Source organism: Cervus canadensis, chromosome 6 (assembly GCF_019320065.1).
Source record: "Cervus canadensis isolate Bull #8, Minnesota chromosome 6, ASM1932006v1, whole genome shotgun sequence".
In the NCBI taxonomy this organism is placed as follows: Eukaryota; Metazoa; Chordata; class Mammalia; order Artiodactyla; family Cervidae; genus Cervus; species Cervus canadensis.
In genome coordinates, this window is record NC_057391.1 from 65,836,056 (window position 1) to 65,853,241 (window position 17,186).

At 33.5% G+C, this 17,186-nt stretch overlaps 1 protein-coding gene across 3 annotated transcripts in view; it reads left to right on the plus strand.

The window, feature by feature from the left end:
• Nucleotides 1-17,186, plus strand: part of ARID4A (AT-rich interaction domain 4A) — a 58,485-nt gene that overhangs the window by 19,037 nt on the left and 22,262 nt on the right. For all 3 annotated transcript variants that reach the window (XM_043472197.1, XM_043472199.1, XM_043472198.1), the window contains exons 9-16: nt 403-482; nt 1,379-1,455; nt 1,823-1,989; nt 11,635-11,707; nt 12,852-12,946; nt 13,100-13,197; nt 13,716-13,947; nt 16,791-17,041. In XM_043472197.1, the coding sequence (XP_043328132.1) occupies nt 403-482; nt 1,379-1,455; nt 1,823-1,989; nt 11,635-11,707; nt 12,852-12,946; nt 13,100-13,197; nt 13,716-13,947; nt 16,791-17,041 (1,073 nt within the window). The remainder of the gene's footprint in view (nt 1-402; nt 483-1,378; nt 1,456-1,822; nt 1,990-11,634; nt 11,708-12,851; nt 12,947-13,099; nt 13,198-13,715; nt 13,948-16,790; nt 17,042-17,186) is intronic.

Below are 17,186 nucleotides of genomic sequence, written 5' to 3' on the forward strand. Positions count from 1 at the left end.
CAACCATCTCATCCTCTGTTGTCCCCTTCTCCTCCCGCCTTCAATTTTTCCCAGCATCAGGGTCTTTTCAATTGAGGCAGTTCTTTGCAACAGGTGGCCAAAGTATTGGAGTTTCAGCTTCAACATCAGTCCTTCCCTTGAATACTCAGGACTGATTTCCTTTAGGATGGACTGGTAATTAATTAATTATTTAATTAGTATAAATTAAATATATAGAAAACCAATATGCTAAAGAAAACTTACAAATTGATTGTAAGTAATTTATTATTGACAGTGTGCATATTTCTTGTCAAATACAATCCTTTTAAGAAATTAGGGCATCCAGGATTATTATTTTAGAAAATACATTCTTTCTTTGAGCAGAGAAAATAATGGTGAATATGTTCTTATTTTATATTTCAGGTAATATCTCCCAGTTGTAATGATGATATCACAGTGAAAAAAGACCAGTGTTTAATTCGGTCATTTATCGATTCTAAATTGTGAGTAATGAATCACTTAATAGTGTAACATTGGGAGGAAAAAAATGAAAACCAGGACTTTGTTTTTGAAAGTTTAATCATTTTATGAACCTGAGAAGTTATTACCTAAGATCTTTTCATTTTTTATAATGTAGGTTATTTTTTACTTGAAATTTTTATATAAAACTGAATAATATGTGAGAATAATATTTTTAAAGTTTTTAAATGTATTGATTTTCTCCCTAATTGTAAGAATTCTATATTTTTATCATGTGTACCATTTCATATTATGAAAAATGACCTTTACTTTTAATGGGATTTATATTACTAGAATAATTATTTTGACTTTTTTCTGATTAAAAGTCATATTTTGAACTCCAATAAAATTTAATTTTAAAAAAGTCAGATTTTTTAGAAGCCTTCCTTAACCTCAACTTTGCTTTTTTTCTAAAAAACTGTAGAATTATCTGTTTATTGAGTTGTGATTCTCTGTGAAAAATTTGATATCATAATGTATTTTACAAAGATAAAATATTTTAGTATTACCTTCTATTGAATTTTTCTTACTAAATGGCATAGTAAATTTGAGAAATATGAAAGATCAAAATAGTATAAGGAAGGACACCCCATTCTGTGTGCAAGAAGTTTGCATAAATAGAAATGTTAGAAATGTGAGACTCTCAAATTAGTGTACTTTGAGTATGTGCATCTTTAGAATTAAGATACTAGCTTTGCCTATATTACCTCTTGCCATTTTTTTTAAGAATTAGTATATACATGGTCTTTTTAAAATAATTTATAGGTAAAGTAATTTTGATTTTGAGATTTATATTTTCTAGGTGTTAACATGACTATTTAAGTGATAATTCTTATTTAATAATGGTTTCCCTCCCATTTATTCTTCTCTATAATTATAGTTATTCTATAGCAAGAAAGGATATCAAGGAAGTAGACATTCTCAATCTGCCTGAATCTGAGCTCTCTGCTAAACCAGGTAAAATAAGGATGACTCAGTCTATTATTTCATGGTATGACACTCTAAATGGCAAATTTAGTGACTAAAGACAATATTTTCTGGCACCATTTGAGCTGTTTGAGTTGATATCTGTTTGATGCCTTTTTTAGTGTCTAGATAAAGCATTTGACCTATAATACTTTTTGTGTTTTACCATGAACATTTCTGACAGTATTCTTTAGAGAAAAACATTAACATAATACTGTAACTTAAGAAATAGATTTACTGTATCATTTTAGAAGTAATAGCTGAATTCGAATCCAAATCTTCTGACTCTGAATGTCTTGGCTTTCTATTCTATGCTGCTAATTGCATAACAAATGCTGAAATACATTTTTACTTTTAGGGCTGCAGAAAGCAAGCATCTTCTTAAAAACTAGAGTTGTTCCTGATAATTGGAAAATGGATATAAGTGAAATCCTTGAATCATCCAGTAGTGATGATGAAGATGGCCCAGCTGAAGAAAATGATGAAGAGAAGGAAAAGGAGGCCAAAAAGGAAGAAGAAGAGATGGTAGGTGACATTTCATGTTTGCAACATATAGAAACAGTTTAATACTCTATAAAAATAATACCTTCATATATTTTCCCTGTGGTTAGATTGTTTATTTCTTGCTGTCTTTTTCTAGCTCAGCTTTATTTGGAGGAGGAGGATCTTTATGGCTTTCAGCTTAGTAGGCAAATCAGAGCTAATTTTTAGAGGGTAAGAGATTACAGGGGCTCCGCAGGTGGCGCTAGTGGTAAAGAACCTGCCTGCCAATGCAGGAGACAAGAGACATGGGTTCAATGCCTGAGTTAGGAAGATCCCCTGGGGAAGGGCACGGCAACCCACTCCAGTATTCTTGCCTAGAGAATCCCATGGACAGAGGAGCCTGGAAGGCTACAGTCCATAGGGTCACACAGAGTTGGACACAACTGAAGCGACTTAACAGACACACAAGGGATTACATAGAAGAACTTTTCAGGTTAAATGAGCAACAAGTGCATTTATTAACATCTTTTCCAAATAACCAAGGAGGAAGACAATGTAACTTTTAGGTATATTCCATGTGTTAGTTAACTCATTTAAATTACTGCTAGATGGAGTAACTGTTACTATTCTACTTTAAAGAGAAAAATGAGAGTCAGAAAGGTTAAGTAACTTTCCCCAGATGGCACAGCTCAAATGTGGAGAACAGAGATTTGAACCCAGGTCTGGTTTGTCTGAACTTTGAAATCTCAACTCTTTTAGACATTTCACAGTATCTCAAGGATAATGGGGATTAAAAGAATCCTATCTAAACTGAAAGAGTATTTTGTTTGGCAGTTGGATAAATAATAGAGAAGATTTAGATTCTGTTTTATAAGTGTTAATGGTTTTCTTTGTAATATCACTGTGTTCTTGAGAATGTATATGTAATTGTAGGAAATCGCTCATGAAGCTCCACATAATTGCTTACATGAATATTGCTATTTGTTCAGCAATGTTTTGCTAAGTGGTATAAACTATTCAGTATATTTTTGGCTGTTTTGTGGTAAAGGGGCTTGTGGCAGACAAAGAGAATGAGTTTACTGAAAAAGAAGACCTATTTGAGCATCAAAAATATTTGTTTGGAAAATGTGGAGTGCTCGTTTCTTTTTAGCATACACAAATATGAATTTATAAAGCAAAATGAATATACTTGTGTGTGATATAGAGTATACGGTATTTCTTTCCTTTTACTTCCCCTGCAGTATTTGGTTTTTTGCACTCTGAAATCAGAATGGCGGTTCATACTTACAGGCTGCCTACAGAGTTGCCATAGTAACGTGCTGTTGGTTTTAAGTGAGCATGCTCGGAAAGACAGGAAGGTTTTGCAGAGGCTTGGCAGGTTGCCAATGGAGGTTTGCCAGATGCTTTGAAATGGGCTGTCTTTCTTTTCCTTTCATGTAATGTCTGATTTTTATGTGGAAGAGAATGTAAGTAGTGCTGTATAACCCTGCGGATGCTATGCCCTAAGAGGGAAAGCAAATATTTGCAAGTCAGACTGAAAGATGTTCAGACACTGTACTGATTAAGTAGAAGGGGAATCTAACCATTTTGCATGTGAAAGAAAATGCAGCATATAGGTAAGATTTTTTTATATATGTTACCATTTTGATTGCCAAAAATGAGGTTAAATAAGAATTTTAGGTATTGATGATGTGGCTGATATGGTAGGACTCGTAACTAAGCGTAATTGTTTCATGTAAAAGAGACAGTAGGAGTCTATTTTTAGAATATTAGAGGATGAAGGCAATTTTTCTGAAACATAAGATAGATTTTGAAGTGAAAATGATAATGACAGTTTGGCAAAATTCAGGATTTAAAGTCTGAATATTAAATGTGATTTTTGTATTTTTATCTGTATTTATTTATAGATTATATGTTTTCAGGGTAAATAGGCCACATTTTCAGGGTGTGAACTGTTGCAGTCTGGGTTTGCTTTTTTTTTTAACATTGAAGTTAGGATCTTATATTGCAAAATACTGAAATACATTAGTCTCTTTATTTTTGTTAATACTTTTAATTGGTATCCCTTTCAAAATGCATTTTTCCTACTCCCTCCCTGCCCCCCCTCCCCAAAAAAACCCTGAAATTTTAAACAAAGAGCTTTAAAAAGGCTTTGTAGTAAGGTTAAAGATGATGGCCATAAAATAGTAAGTAGTAAATAGTGCTCTTATTATAGCTATTAATTTCATAAAGGTCATAATGTTTTTTATTTAAGCTGTGAGTGAATGTTAGTAAAAAAGACTGAAGAGCAGAGGCAGGCTACCTATTGTTTGCAGGTAGTAAGTAAAGAAATTTAAAAAGGTAAGGACCTTTGTAAGGAGAATGTCTTCTTAAAATCTATTACTTAAATTATGAACCTGTTAAAATTAAATGAACCAAGATGCTTTTCATCTACTAAAAAAAAAAAAGCAAAATCACAAAATGTGGTCACTGATTATGATTATTTAAAAATATTTTTCATATTTTAATTTTCTTAGCATATGCTTTATTGTATTGCCTAATGAAACTAATTTCTTCATTTTCTGTGGCTATACAAGTAGATTTTCTTGTGAGGTTTTGGTTGCTTTGGAAAAAAAAAAATCAGCTGCATTTCATGCTCTTGGATTTAAGATTTGGATGCTGAATCATTCTAACCTGTCTTGAACAGTAATTTTTAAAATTTGATGTATTGTAAAACTGAATAGCATTTTAACCTGTATTTAGCAAAGGAAAAAAATGGGTATGGTATAAAAGGGAATTAAAATCTGATAAGCCAGGGCCTACCTGGCTTAGTCATTATAGGCCTTTACTACATGAGTGAGGCTAGGCTGTTATATTACATTACATTATATTCCATTCTTCCAAAATGTAGCTATACTATGCTCTTCATGAAGATTTAAAATTGCTTTACAATGATTAAAAAAAGAGCTTTTATAACCACTATAACAGTACTTTAGCCTGCCATTTGGTGTTTGTAAATTTTATGCAGTAGAATCAAACAAGTGTTAGACACTTCTGCAGTGCTAATGGGCAGTGGACATTGTTTTTATATTTGATACTTTGAGTACCCTAACAGTCTTAATAAGGAAATTTGAGATTTACCATGGAGGAGCATCTTTTTTACTTAATATTATTTTGAATTTCTGAGCATTAGTGGTTTAGGATTTGAGTACAAGATACATATTTCATACTGTTACTGAGTAGGGAGAGACTTGAGAGTCTGATAGGAAGTTAGTTTCTATCTATATTGATGACTTTAACTCATTGATAATTATATTGAAAAAGATTCTGGAGAATATTTTTGTGGGTATTACTAAAATGTCTTTTGTTAAGACATTTTTATATTAGAAAAGATATTACTGAATTTCCTTTTGAATTTTGAAACTGAAAAGTCAGTGTAAACACAAACAATGATATCAGGTACTCATTTACTCCTGACTTATATTCACTTTGGATCAATGTAGGACAGTTGTCTAAGAATAAAATAAATAGGTGATTGTTTCGAAGACTGAATTTGTCTAGTCTTATCTCTTTTATCCTTTTGATTTGCTATAGGTAGGCTTATATGTTGGAACCTCCCAAAAATAATCTCTGCTTTCATACTTAGTAATGAAAATTTGAATTTAGTGAATTTTTATAAAAAATGCTCTTTTTTGTTTAGAAGTATTGGTACACATTTTTCCAATTGTTGAATTTCTAAAAATCAGTTACTTTTAATTCCTAGGATTATATTCCGTTATTATAAAAATCATAAGTGCCTGATTTTTTTAATTCATGGAAATTTGAATACTTAAATGTTATTTGTGTGTGTTTATGCCCTTTTTAGATCAACCGTTAAAGGCATTTGTTAGTGATCATTCGCGATCACTTTAGGTATAAACCTATAGTAAATGCTTGATAACTCAGAAAAATACTGTTAAATCAATAAAATTGATAGAAAAACTTAAAGGTAATGTTACTATTTTAGGTATATCTCATAACTTCAGCTGTCAACTAAGTATTTCTAAGCAAGTCTTACAAAGCCAACTTTCAATAAATAAGTGAAATTTTAGCTTGCATTCAAATATAACTTATTTGCTAAAGTTTAGCCTATTAAATGAGCAAGCAAAAGTGACCTAATGTATTTAGCAAAACCTTTTTTTCATAGTGTTAGTATAAAACTCTAACCAAATTAGAATCACCTAATCAGATTAATGAGGATTGCACATTTGTACACACAAATACTGTTATATTTTTATGCATTTATAGAAAAATGTGTCTTAAAGTTAACGGTAGTATAACTGACTTTAAAGCCTTAGATTTAATAGCATCTGAACCACAGCTTGATGACTGAAAGTAAGATGAGTGAACTCTTTCAAATGGGGTGGGGGAAATTACTAATTTGTTACAGGCAAGTGGTTGTTAAACTGTTTTCTGAAATTATGAAATAGTGTTTTACTACATAATGAATGTATCATGCATGATACGTGGTTTTTGAAATTTTCTATTTAAGTGTACATTACAGAGAAGAATGATAGGACTGTAAATTTCATCATTAACAAATTCCCTTGGGCCTTCAACACCATTAGTCAGTTCTCAGTTTCTATAATCCTTATCTCCTGTATGCCAACAACCTACCCCTACTCCAGTCACTTAGGAAAGAGATTAGGAACTTCACATTGGGAGCCAGCTCTAAACCATACCTGCCTGCTCTTTTTTCCTTAATGTACAGTTAATAACATGTTGTCCTCTTCTATAAGATGAGTGCCTCTTTTTATGCTCTGGATCTCATTCCCTTCTTCCTTGTCTTAGACTGTGATGTATCCCTTTTCTTCTCAGCATCTTTTATCTATTCCTTTCTGTTGTATTCTTATCAGCCTTTTAAAACATGCTTACATCTCTTCCAACCTTCTGGAAACTGCCCAGACTCCTTCCACCAACCCCTCCACCTTATGGCCAGATTGCTCAGTTATATACCCTGTTCTGTTTTCCTGTAGTGCCTCTTGTACTTCACCACACCTAAAACAACTTTATTGAGGTCACTAGTGACCTCCAACAAATTTTTGTGCCAAGTTCAACAAATTTTTGTGCTAAGTCCAACAAATTTTTGTCATGATTTCATTTGACTCCTTAGTAGTATTCAGCATCTTTGACTTGCCTGCCTTCTTAAATCACCTGACATACATGATGCTACATTATTTTCTTGTTTTGTTGTTCGTTGTTGTTCACTTGGTAAGTCATGTTCCACTCTGCGACCCCATGGACTGCAGCACGCCAGGCTCCTCTGTCCTTCACTACGCATGGAGTTTGCTCAAATTCTTTCACTTCTAGTTTACTTCCTAACTAAATGATGTATTGACTCCAAATCTTTATGTGCATCAAAGATGTCTCATGTCCTTTTTAAAATTAATTTTTATTGGAGTATAGTTGCTTTACAGTTTATATTAGTTTCTGCCTTTTATATCTCTTCTTAGCTCCAGACATTTCTATTAAACTTTCACTGAGGATTTCTTCATATTTTGTAAGTCCTCAGACTCAATATGTGCAAGACTGCACTCATCTTTTCCCCAGAATCTGTCCTTTCCCTCTTTGTTCCTAATTCATTTGAATGGAAGCAGCATTCACCCAATTACTGAAGCTAAATAAATGAAAGTCACCTTAATCTCCTCACTCTTGCCTCTTTCTAGTCTGTCGCCCTAGTCCAAACCACTCTCCTCTTGCACCTAGCTAGACTGCTACAACAGCCACTTGTTCTTCCCACATCTGTCCCTGCTTTGCCTACTCCAATCTATTCTCTGCTGCATTGAAGTGGGTTTTTTTAAACAAAGAATATAAAAACGTGATTCCTCTTGGAATAAGTTAATTTTAGGGTACAAAATAGTAAAACTAAATGGCAGTCATTGATGATAAAATTGTGACTAAAATTAACTTGTCTTTAACCTCATGGAACTTACTGAGTATTTTAACACATTGAAACTTGGAGGAGTACAAACAAACTTAGCATTAGCACCTCTCTCTCACTCTCCCACGCGCTCTCTTTCTCTTTCTTTCAGGGGGAGGGGTCATCTTTCCATCATCAGGTGGCAAGACTAATTCAGGCATTGATTCTCCTCATTGTAGAGTGTGACAGTAGTTCCCCTTTCCCTTCCAATCCATCAAACTCATTCTTGGCAGAGAACTTTTAAAATATAACTCTGACCTAATTCTTATTTAGCTCTCTCAAACCTCATATCTACGCACAGTGTCCAATTCTGATTCTCGTATATCATCTAACAAACCATATCATCACGTGTCACATTTTGTTGAATTGACTGGTTTTATATTTTTCCACCTCCTGCCAGACTTGAGGCCCAAAAGTGGAAGGCCGAAAGTGCCTTCTCATTTTAATTGTGGTAGAAGTCTGTGATTCATCATGATCAAAAATGTTTGAGCTGCATTTGAAGACATACTATCCAAAGTTGGAAATTTCATAAAATAATAGTAGATAGGGTTTCCCTGATGGCTCACAGTAAAGAATCCACCTGCAGTGTGAGAGATGACGGTCTGATCCCTGGGTTGGGAAGATATCCTGGAGGAGGAAATGGCAGCCTGCTCCAGGATTCTTGCCTGAAAAATCCCATGTAGAGTAGCCTGGCGCACTACAGTCCAAAAGGTCACTAAGAGTTGGACACAACTGAGTGACTGAGCGAACAGATAGATACACAGCCACCTGTAATACTAGGTAGTGTCTGTTGCTACTAACTAAAACTGTAAGTTTCTGGAAATTATGATCATATTCATGCCTCTTCTATATCCTTAACTCTTTTTTGCTGACATTTTACTGGATGCATAGTTAGCTTTACATGTTTGGCTAAATGAAGGGAAGAAGGCGCATCAGCAGTCTAGTGTAGTCTTACCTCCCATTATTACGACTCCAACTCCAAAACCCTTGAGGGATGCACACCCTCTGGCTCCTGACCAGGAGATAGACCCTGTAGGTGTGAGAATACTGTGAGCAGAGAAAGCACACTGTGATAGCAAACACAAGCCCTAATATTCTAGTCCCAAAGGCAGAGTCTTCTAGTTGGAGACATTGTTTTTCTACCGTATGCAATTTTACTCCAAGGTGACTAACAAGATAGCTAATTTTTAAAAAGTGATTATGTAAGAATTACTTAATAGATTAAGCAATTTTGATTTTTACAAAGACCCATCAGGTAAATTTAAAACTTTGTTTATAGCCTCATCTTATATATATATATTTTTTCATCTTATATTTTTTAATTGAAATAAATTTTCTCTCAGGCAGTTGCTTTTAATTTTAATAAATTCTTTATTCATTTATATCTTGTTTTTACACCTGATGACTGCATTCTGAACTTAACAGTTTTAGGGACATGGTTTCTCATGGACATAAAGCACTCTTGATATTCACTAACTTTCAATTCCAGTGAATTTAAATTAATGACTTTTTATCTATAAAGCTATATTCTTCAGCATTAAAAATTTATCAGATGTTTGGTAAAACCTTAATAAATGTCAAATTTGCATTTGATGGGTTCATTTTATCTACTTGCTTTTAGAAGAACCAGTTTCAAATCAGTGTCTTTTTTAAAAAAAGTTTTTGCTTTTTACATGTACTAGATACAACAGTGTTCTTTAAATTCTGTAAGATGATAAATATTAAAAATGAGGTATTAGTCTGAGGAGAGACTATTATGATTATGAGGCAAAGCATACAGCCAGTCTGGTATAAGTTTTTTTTGTTTTTTCTCGTACCAGAATTCCTTAAAATTCATATCTGAAATAATTCATAGGCTGCCAGATTACTCATTGGCAGTTGTTTTAATAACCTTGCAAAGGGGGCTTCCCTGATGCTTAGTGGTGAAGAGTCCATCTGCCAATGCAGGAGACATGGGTCCAGTCCCTGATCCAGGAAGATCCCACATACTGTGGAGCAACTAAGCCCATACCCCACAAGTACTGAGAGTTTCGTGCTCCAGAGCCTGGGAGCCCCAACTACTGAGCCCACGTGCCATGGCTGCTGAAGCCCGTGCGCCCTAGGACCCATGCTTTGCAGCAGCAGAAGTCACTGCAATGAGAAGCTCGTGCACTGCAGCTAGAGAGTAGCCCCCACTTGCTGCAACTAGAGAAAAGCCTGTGTAGCAACAAAAACTTAGTACAGCCAAAGAGAAATACATTTTTAAAAAAATTGCAAAAGCAAAATTTTTAAATTCACTTGGGGAAAAATTGCCACCTGTTGGTTTGAGCATTTAGTGTAGTAAACACCTCTGTTAACTCTGTAGTGATTATAAAGTCTGTATATTGCTAAACTTTTGAGGCTTACTAGAACTTTGACTTAAGTTTCTTTATATTTTACTAAAGTGAAACTACTCCAATGTTAGAAATCATTCTTAATGTAATAAAAGAAAAAACAAGATTGTACTAAAAGATCTTACTCCCTTTCCCTTGATTGCCTGATGCTTTTTTAAAATTATATATTTTAATTGACCTAGATAGCATCATTTTTTAAAATATATTTTAATCAACTACATATTTATTGATCTTGGCCATATTATTAGCTATTAAAATTTTTTTGAAAATACATGACTTTAATGGGCTTATTACTCTCTGAACTTGTGAGCTCTCAATGTTTATTGCTTGACCATGCCTTTGCTTTGAGCATGGCTTTGAATTCTTTTGGAACACAAAAATAGTGGTACTCTGAAATTAAATTATGATGTTTCATATGGAAGAAATATATATATCCATATTTTCTTTGTTTCTCCATAGTATTGTTAAACTTCAAGAATTTTCCCAAATATCAGTTTTTAAGTAGTCTATCAGAAAGGGAAATATTTTATTAAAACCCATAGTCCATTTGTCTGTGTAAGAAGAAATTATTAGGTTTCTATAATTAGTAAAACATAACAAATAGGTATTTGTAGGAATAGTTGTTTCTGCATGAATGTTTCCATTCGTTTTTCTTTTTTTTCCATAGAGCTAAATTTTAGTTATGTATTTAGTTTTCTTCCCTAAGAAATAATGTTCATTGTTATATTTTAAGGGGTCGCAAAGTCAATTACAGAGGCCATGCATGAGAGACAAATGAGAAAAACAGGCTACTGTGAAGCAAGAGGGACTGGTGGAGTCTGAGACAAAACAAAATTTATGTGGCTCATTTAAGTTTCTTTAAAACATTGTGCTATCCAAACAAATAACCTTTTTCATGTGACTTTTCAGCCTCTAGTTTATATTCATTCAACAGTAACAAAATTTTAGTGTATGTGGATTACTTGAAAGAAACATGTTTGTAATTATTATGCTCATCTATCAATATATTCACTCGGAACACATGGTATTTTGAGGATTTTTAATTTTTTAAATTTTTTGAGGATTTAAAAAAAAAAAAGAGGTAAAAACACTCTCACTTCATTCCAGAACCTTTTCCAAATGGCTAACCTTAGTCCCCATGGTGATTATTGAAGGGAAGTTTCAAGTGATAGATTGGGTAAAGAGTAGAGACTGTGTATTGACAGTTGCGTCAAACTAGCTGTATCAAAGTATGAATTAAAATCTGACATTTTGAAAAAAATGCGTATTTTCTGGGTTCAGTAAAATTTGGGGTTCACAAAACAAAAAAGAAGAGGACAGTATATCCTCCTTCTATTCATTGTTCAATATATTTATATTTATGCTTTACCTTTGCAGCCTGAGGAAGAACCTGATCCTGAAGAGAGGGACAACTTCCTCCAACAGCTTTATAAGTTTATGGAAGACAGAGGTATTTTCATGCTTATTATTTAAAAGTAGACATTTCTAGGAATTCCCTGACAGTCCAATGTTTAGGACATGGTGCTTTTGCTGTCATGGGCCCAAGTTCAGTCCCTGATCTGGGAACTAGTGCAGCATCGTGTCTCCCCCAACCCAAAAGGTAGACTTTTTTTTTTTTTTTTAACTGTTTTATGTTCTTTGTTTATATATCATTTTTGCTTAAAGCATGGGTATGTGGATTTGTATTTCAAGCCTAAGAATCAATTATAGCTGATAATAATAATAATTAAGTATTGGAAATAAAGACATCTACTTTATTACTACTACTACTGTTAGTACTACTAGTATCTATTTTGAGTACAAATGGATACTACAACTACTATTATCTATTTTGAGTACAAATGTAGAGGAAAAGTAGTTGTGATATAGTTAAATTTTATCTCCTTGAGACTTATAAAACCAGAAAATACTATAATAATAATTGAGTAATAGAAAGTGAACAATCATAATGTAAATCTACATACCCATTCTTTACTAATGCTGTTTTTGTGGCAAGTAAACTAGTCTGATCCTTGGTCTCAACAAATTAAACATATTGGATTAGCTCCTATCTAAATAGAGTAGGATTTCTAATAAAGTTAGAAGAAATAGAGCCTTTATAAATCATAGTTCTTGACATTACATCAGTCCTTGGAAATCCTCAGATACACTGGTCCTAGACATTTGTGGCCTTCAGAAATGATCCTTCAGATTACTACCAACAGTCTTAACATTTGTGTTAAAGCAGTAAAAATGAAACCATGGCCTAAAATGTGCCCTTTTCATTGTGTGTGTTTTTGCCCAGGCTTCTTGAAGCAGCAGCATTATTGGCTACACCTTGCAGGCCAAAGGTTTGATTCAGTTTTATCCAAATTCAGTGGCAGTTAGAGAGGTGATTTTACTAGTTCTGGAAGTATAATAAATCTAAAGATCACCACAATGCTGTATAAAGAATATAGAGAATATTTTCTGTTGTCTTACGTAATTTGAGCATCTTTAAAATATATGCCTCTGATTAATGATATTTGGGAAATTAGAAATTGAGAAGCTTTGTTTTCAACTTAGTATTTTCCATTGAAATTAACATTGTATTTCGGCTCTTCGATATTAAAAAGGTACTCCAATCAACAAACCACCTGTTTTGGGCTATAAAGATCTCAACCTCTTCAAGCTCTTCAGACTGGTTTATCATCAAGGTGGATGTGACAATGTAAGTAAAACTGTAATGAAAATTAAAATTGTCTAGTGTTGCACTGTTATATGTACTTTAGGTAATAAACACATTTTCTTATTGAACATAGAATATTAGTATAAAGATTATTTCCCGCTGCAAACGTTAACAAATAAAAACTTAATTTTCCAGATTGATAGTGGTGCTGTATGGAAGCAAATTTATATGGACCTTGGCATTCCTATTTTGAATTCAGCTGCTTCCTACAATGTAAAAACTGCTTATAGAAAGTAAGTAGTATAGTTTATTCATCAAAGAATACATAATCACAAGGAATATTTTCCATTTAATTGGTTAACAGTTAAATTAGTCAAAGAACATAAGAGTAAGTATATAAAAAGGTTTAGGTTAGTGGATACTGTGATTGAAAGTTATTTCAGTGCAACAAGTCTGCTTTACTCCATTTTTCATCTTTGGATTTTGTTTTCAAAATTAGAGATACAGGCAGTATCTCTAATTGTCTGAATTACATATTATAGAATTGTATCTTTTATAGTGAACAGCCTTCATATTAAAACTACGATAGCTGTGTTCCATTATCACAAGCTCGGATTTTTCAGGAAAGAAATTTTATTTTCTGGTCAGTATTTCTACTATCCTACATAAAACACCAAGAAACCAGTAACAGGAAAAGTACTTTGTATTAAAAGGCTTGAGTTTTACTTTTCAAAAAATATTTGTTTAATATATAGTACTCAAGTTAAATATAATGACTAAGATTTCTTAAAATGAAATATTGTTTGTTTAGGTATCTCTATGGTTTTGAGGAGTACTGCCGTTCTGCAAATATTCAGTTCAGAACTATTCACCACCATGAACCAAAAGTAAAAGAGGAAAAAAAAGACTTAGAAGAATCCATGGAAGAGGCACCAAAAGTAGATCAAGAAATGCCTTTGGTAGAAGTGAAGAGTGAACCTGAGGAAAATATTGATTCAAACAGTGAAAGTGAAAGAGAAGAAGTAGAATTAAAATCTCCAAGGGTGAGTACTTCATACTAATTTTATCTAGTTTATTTTAAGCGTTATTTTAGTCTTTTTAATACAGGCAATTTCAGATATATACAAAAATACTCCTATGAACCTAGTTTATTTTGTAGTATTTAGTTATGCTTCAGCCAGGCTAGCCTCATGCCCTTTCTCTAAATATATCACATATTATTTCTTTTACCTTAAAAACCATTCCTTCTCTTGTTCTCTATTTATATCTGTCCAAGCCATTCTCAAGTGAGGTCAGTCTCAAACATTCACTTCCTTTGAGTCTTTTGCTAACGTGTCACCTCACTGAAACAAATCCTGGTCAAGCATGTCTGCTTAGTCACTAAGTCGTGTCCAACTCTTTGTGACCCTATGGACTGTAGCCCACCAGGCTTCTCTGTCCTTGGGATTCTCCAGGCAAGCATACTAGAGTGGGTTGCCATGTCCTCCTCCAGGGTATCTTCCCCACCCAGGGATCAAACCAGCATCTCCTCCTTTGACAGGTGTATTCTTTTACCATTGAGCCACCTGGGAAGCCCCTATCCTGTTCAATCCCTCTAATGTTGCTCTATCTGTAATTTACTTATTTATTCTGTTTATTATTTATTGTTTCTTTTACCACACTCTGGACTAGAATCACACTCCACAATAGCAGGAATTAGTGTTATTCCATTCATTCAGAGATCCCGGGCATCTAGAATAGTGCCTTGCACATATTAAGGACTTACTAGATTGTTGAGTGAATGAATCTCCTGTTTATAATACCTGTGTCCTCAGCCAGGTGGGATCTCTGCTTTTTCTTTACTTCATAATTCACTGTACAGCTCTTGTGGCAGTTTTTCATGCCCTGCCTTCTTTCCTAGTCACATGCATCCTGGTTTTATCTTCCTCTCCATTAATATATAATTCAAGTCAGGAATTGTCACCCACTGTTTTGATCATTGTCTGATGATGTCTACACAGTAGGATTTATCAAATTTTAGAAGTAGAAAAAAAAAATTTACCACATTGTCAGAGGAGTTCAGTTATTGTAGTAATACATCATATTTTTCAGTGAAATTTTGTTTAATAAAAGACAAGGTGAAGTCATCTCTTTGATTTGCTCAGAAACCATTTTTTATTTACTTAGTAAATGGCGCTTTCTGGTGAATTTCATGAAACCTCCAGAGTGCTTTGTTTCATTTCTTAATTTTTAAATTTTATGGTAAAGAAATATGACATTTGTCATCTTAACCATTTTTACATGCACAGTTCAGTGGCATTAACTATGTTCATATTATTTTATAACCATCACCATCATCTGTCTCCAGAACTCTTTTCATCTTGGAACACTGAAACTCTGCCTGTTGAACAGTCACTCCTCATTCTTCTCTTCCCCAGCCTCTGGCACCACCAGTCTACTTAATGGCACTGTGGATTTGACTACTCTGGATATCTCATACAAGTGGAATTAGATAGTATTTGTCCTTTTATGACTGGTTTATCTCATTCAGCAGAAGGTCTTCAAGGTTCATCCGTGTATGGATTAGAATTTCCTTCCTTTTTAAGACTGAATAATACCTCATTGTATGCATTGTGCACATACTTGCCTGTCATTACATAAAGAGCTTCCTCATCTTATGTGAAACATCTGCAGAGTATTGTGTGCCATAAATTTACCTTCCTCAAGATTTTCTCCAATTTTTTATGATTACAGAAAGTACTGCAGTAAATATACTTGTAAAAATGTCCTCCAAATTTATCTAAATATAGAGACTTGTAAAAATGTCCTCCAAATTTATCTAAATATAGAGACTTGTAAAAATGTCCTCCTTATTTATCTGAATACTTCTAAAATGAAATATCTGAAGACTTCTAAAAATGAGATTTCTGAGACAAAGGTACAAGTTATACAAATTTAAAATTGTATGGATAACAAATGCTTTCATTCATTTACCTACAAGTTCTTAAAGAGTACCTGCCCATGTGCCAGGCACTGTTTAGATCTGAGGTTACAGAAGTGAGTAAGACAAAGACCCTGCCCTCATGGAACTTAAATTTAAGTACTTTTTTTTTTTCCCTACTGTTGATGTTTAAATAGTACATAGTCAGGAACTAGGCAAAACATTTGTTATACTGAGATAATAATTGTAAATATTTTAGTGCTCCCAAGGTTGTTGGCTCTTTTTTTTCCTTTAATCCTCCCTTTATTTCAAGTAGAGGGGAACTCTGCCAGTGTGCAGAAGTTGACTGGAAGGAGAATTTAGGAGATAAATGAAATGGCTCAACAGTTTCCTGGTCAGTTGAGCATGAGGTGGTAACAAATTACTACTGGCCTAGTGAGCTCTCCAGATTCAAAGAAATCAGCTCACTTTTTGGCCATTAATACAGTTCAGTTCTTTTAAAATGTAATAAAATGTAATCACATTGAAATACAGTGATAATGTAAGTTTTATCTTAGCAAATAATAGGGTTAGAGATGAAAGAACTTCTGAAAACTTAAGGGAATGATTTATTTTTTGTATTATTAACTTATATCATTGACAGATAATTCTTTAAAAACTTCTATTGTAGTCAAGAAATATTAAAATGAGATAAAATAATGAACACAGAAAATTTTTATTTTTTTATGTAGTATGTAGCCAGGATCATAATAGATTTGGACATAAGTAATTTACATGGGTTGATTTTTTTTTACTTTGAGAGGAAGTGAAAAGTACACAGGAGTTGACGGGTTATCAGTATCATGTCTCAAGCTAGAAAGATGACTAGTCATTGCCATGATGGTTTAAGAAAAAGATAACATTTTTCTATGTTTTTTTTCCCCTTTGTAGTGATAGTTACTTTAAAACTTTCATCCTCTCTACTAGGGACGAAGGAGAATTGCTCGCGATGCAAATTCTATTAAAAAGGAAATTGAAGAAGAAAAAACAGAAGACAAATTAAGAGATAATGATTCAGAAAATAAGGATGTAGATGATGACTATGAAACTGCAGAGAAGAAGGAAAATGAACTACTACTGGGGAGAAAAAATACACCAAAGCAAAAGGAGAAGAAAATTAGAAAGCAGGAGGATTCTGACAAAGACTCAGAGGAAGAGGAAGAGAAAAGCCAAGAGAGGTACATTATCTTATGTTTGTTCTCCAGAAACACCTGTCTGGGGTGCAGCAGTGCTCTGTTCCTGCTTAGAGGTTCAGGTTTGAGGGAATGTTTTCTTATTGGGACTTCCATTCCTCTTGTCTGATGAAGGTGAGACACATTGTGA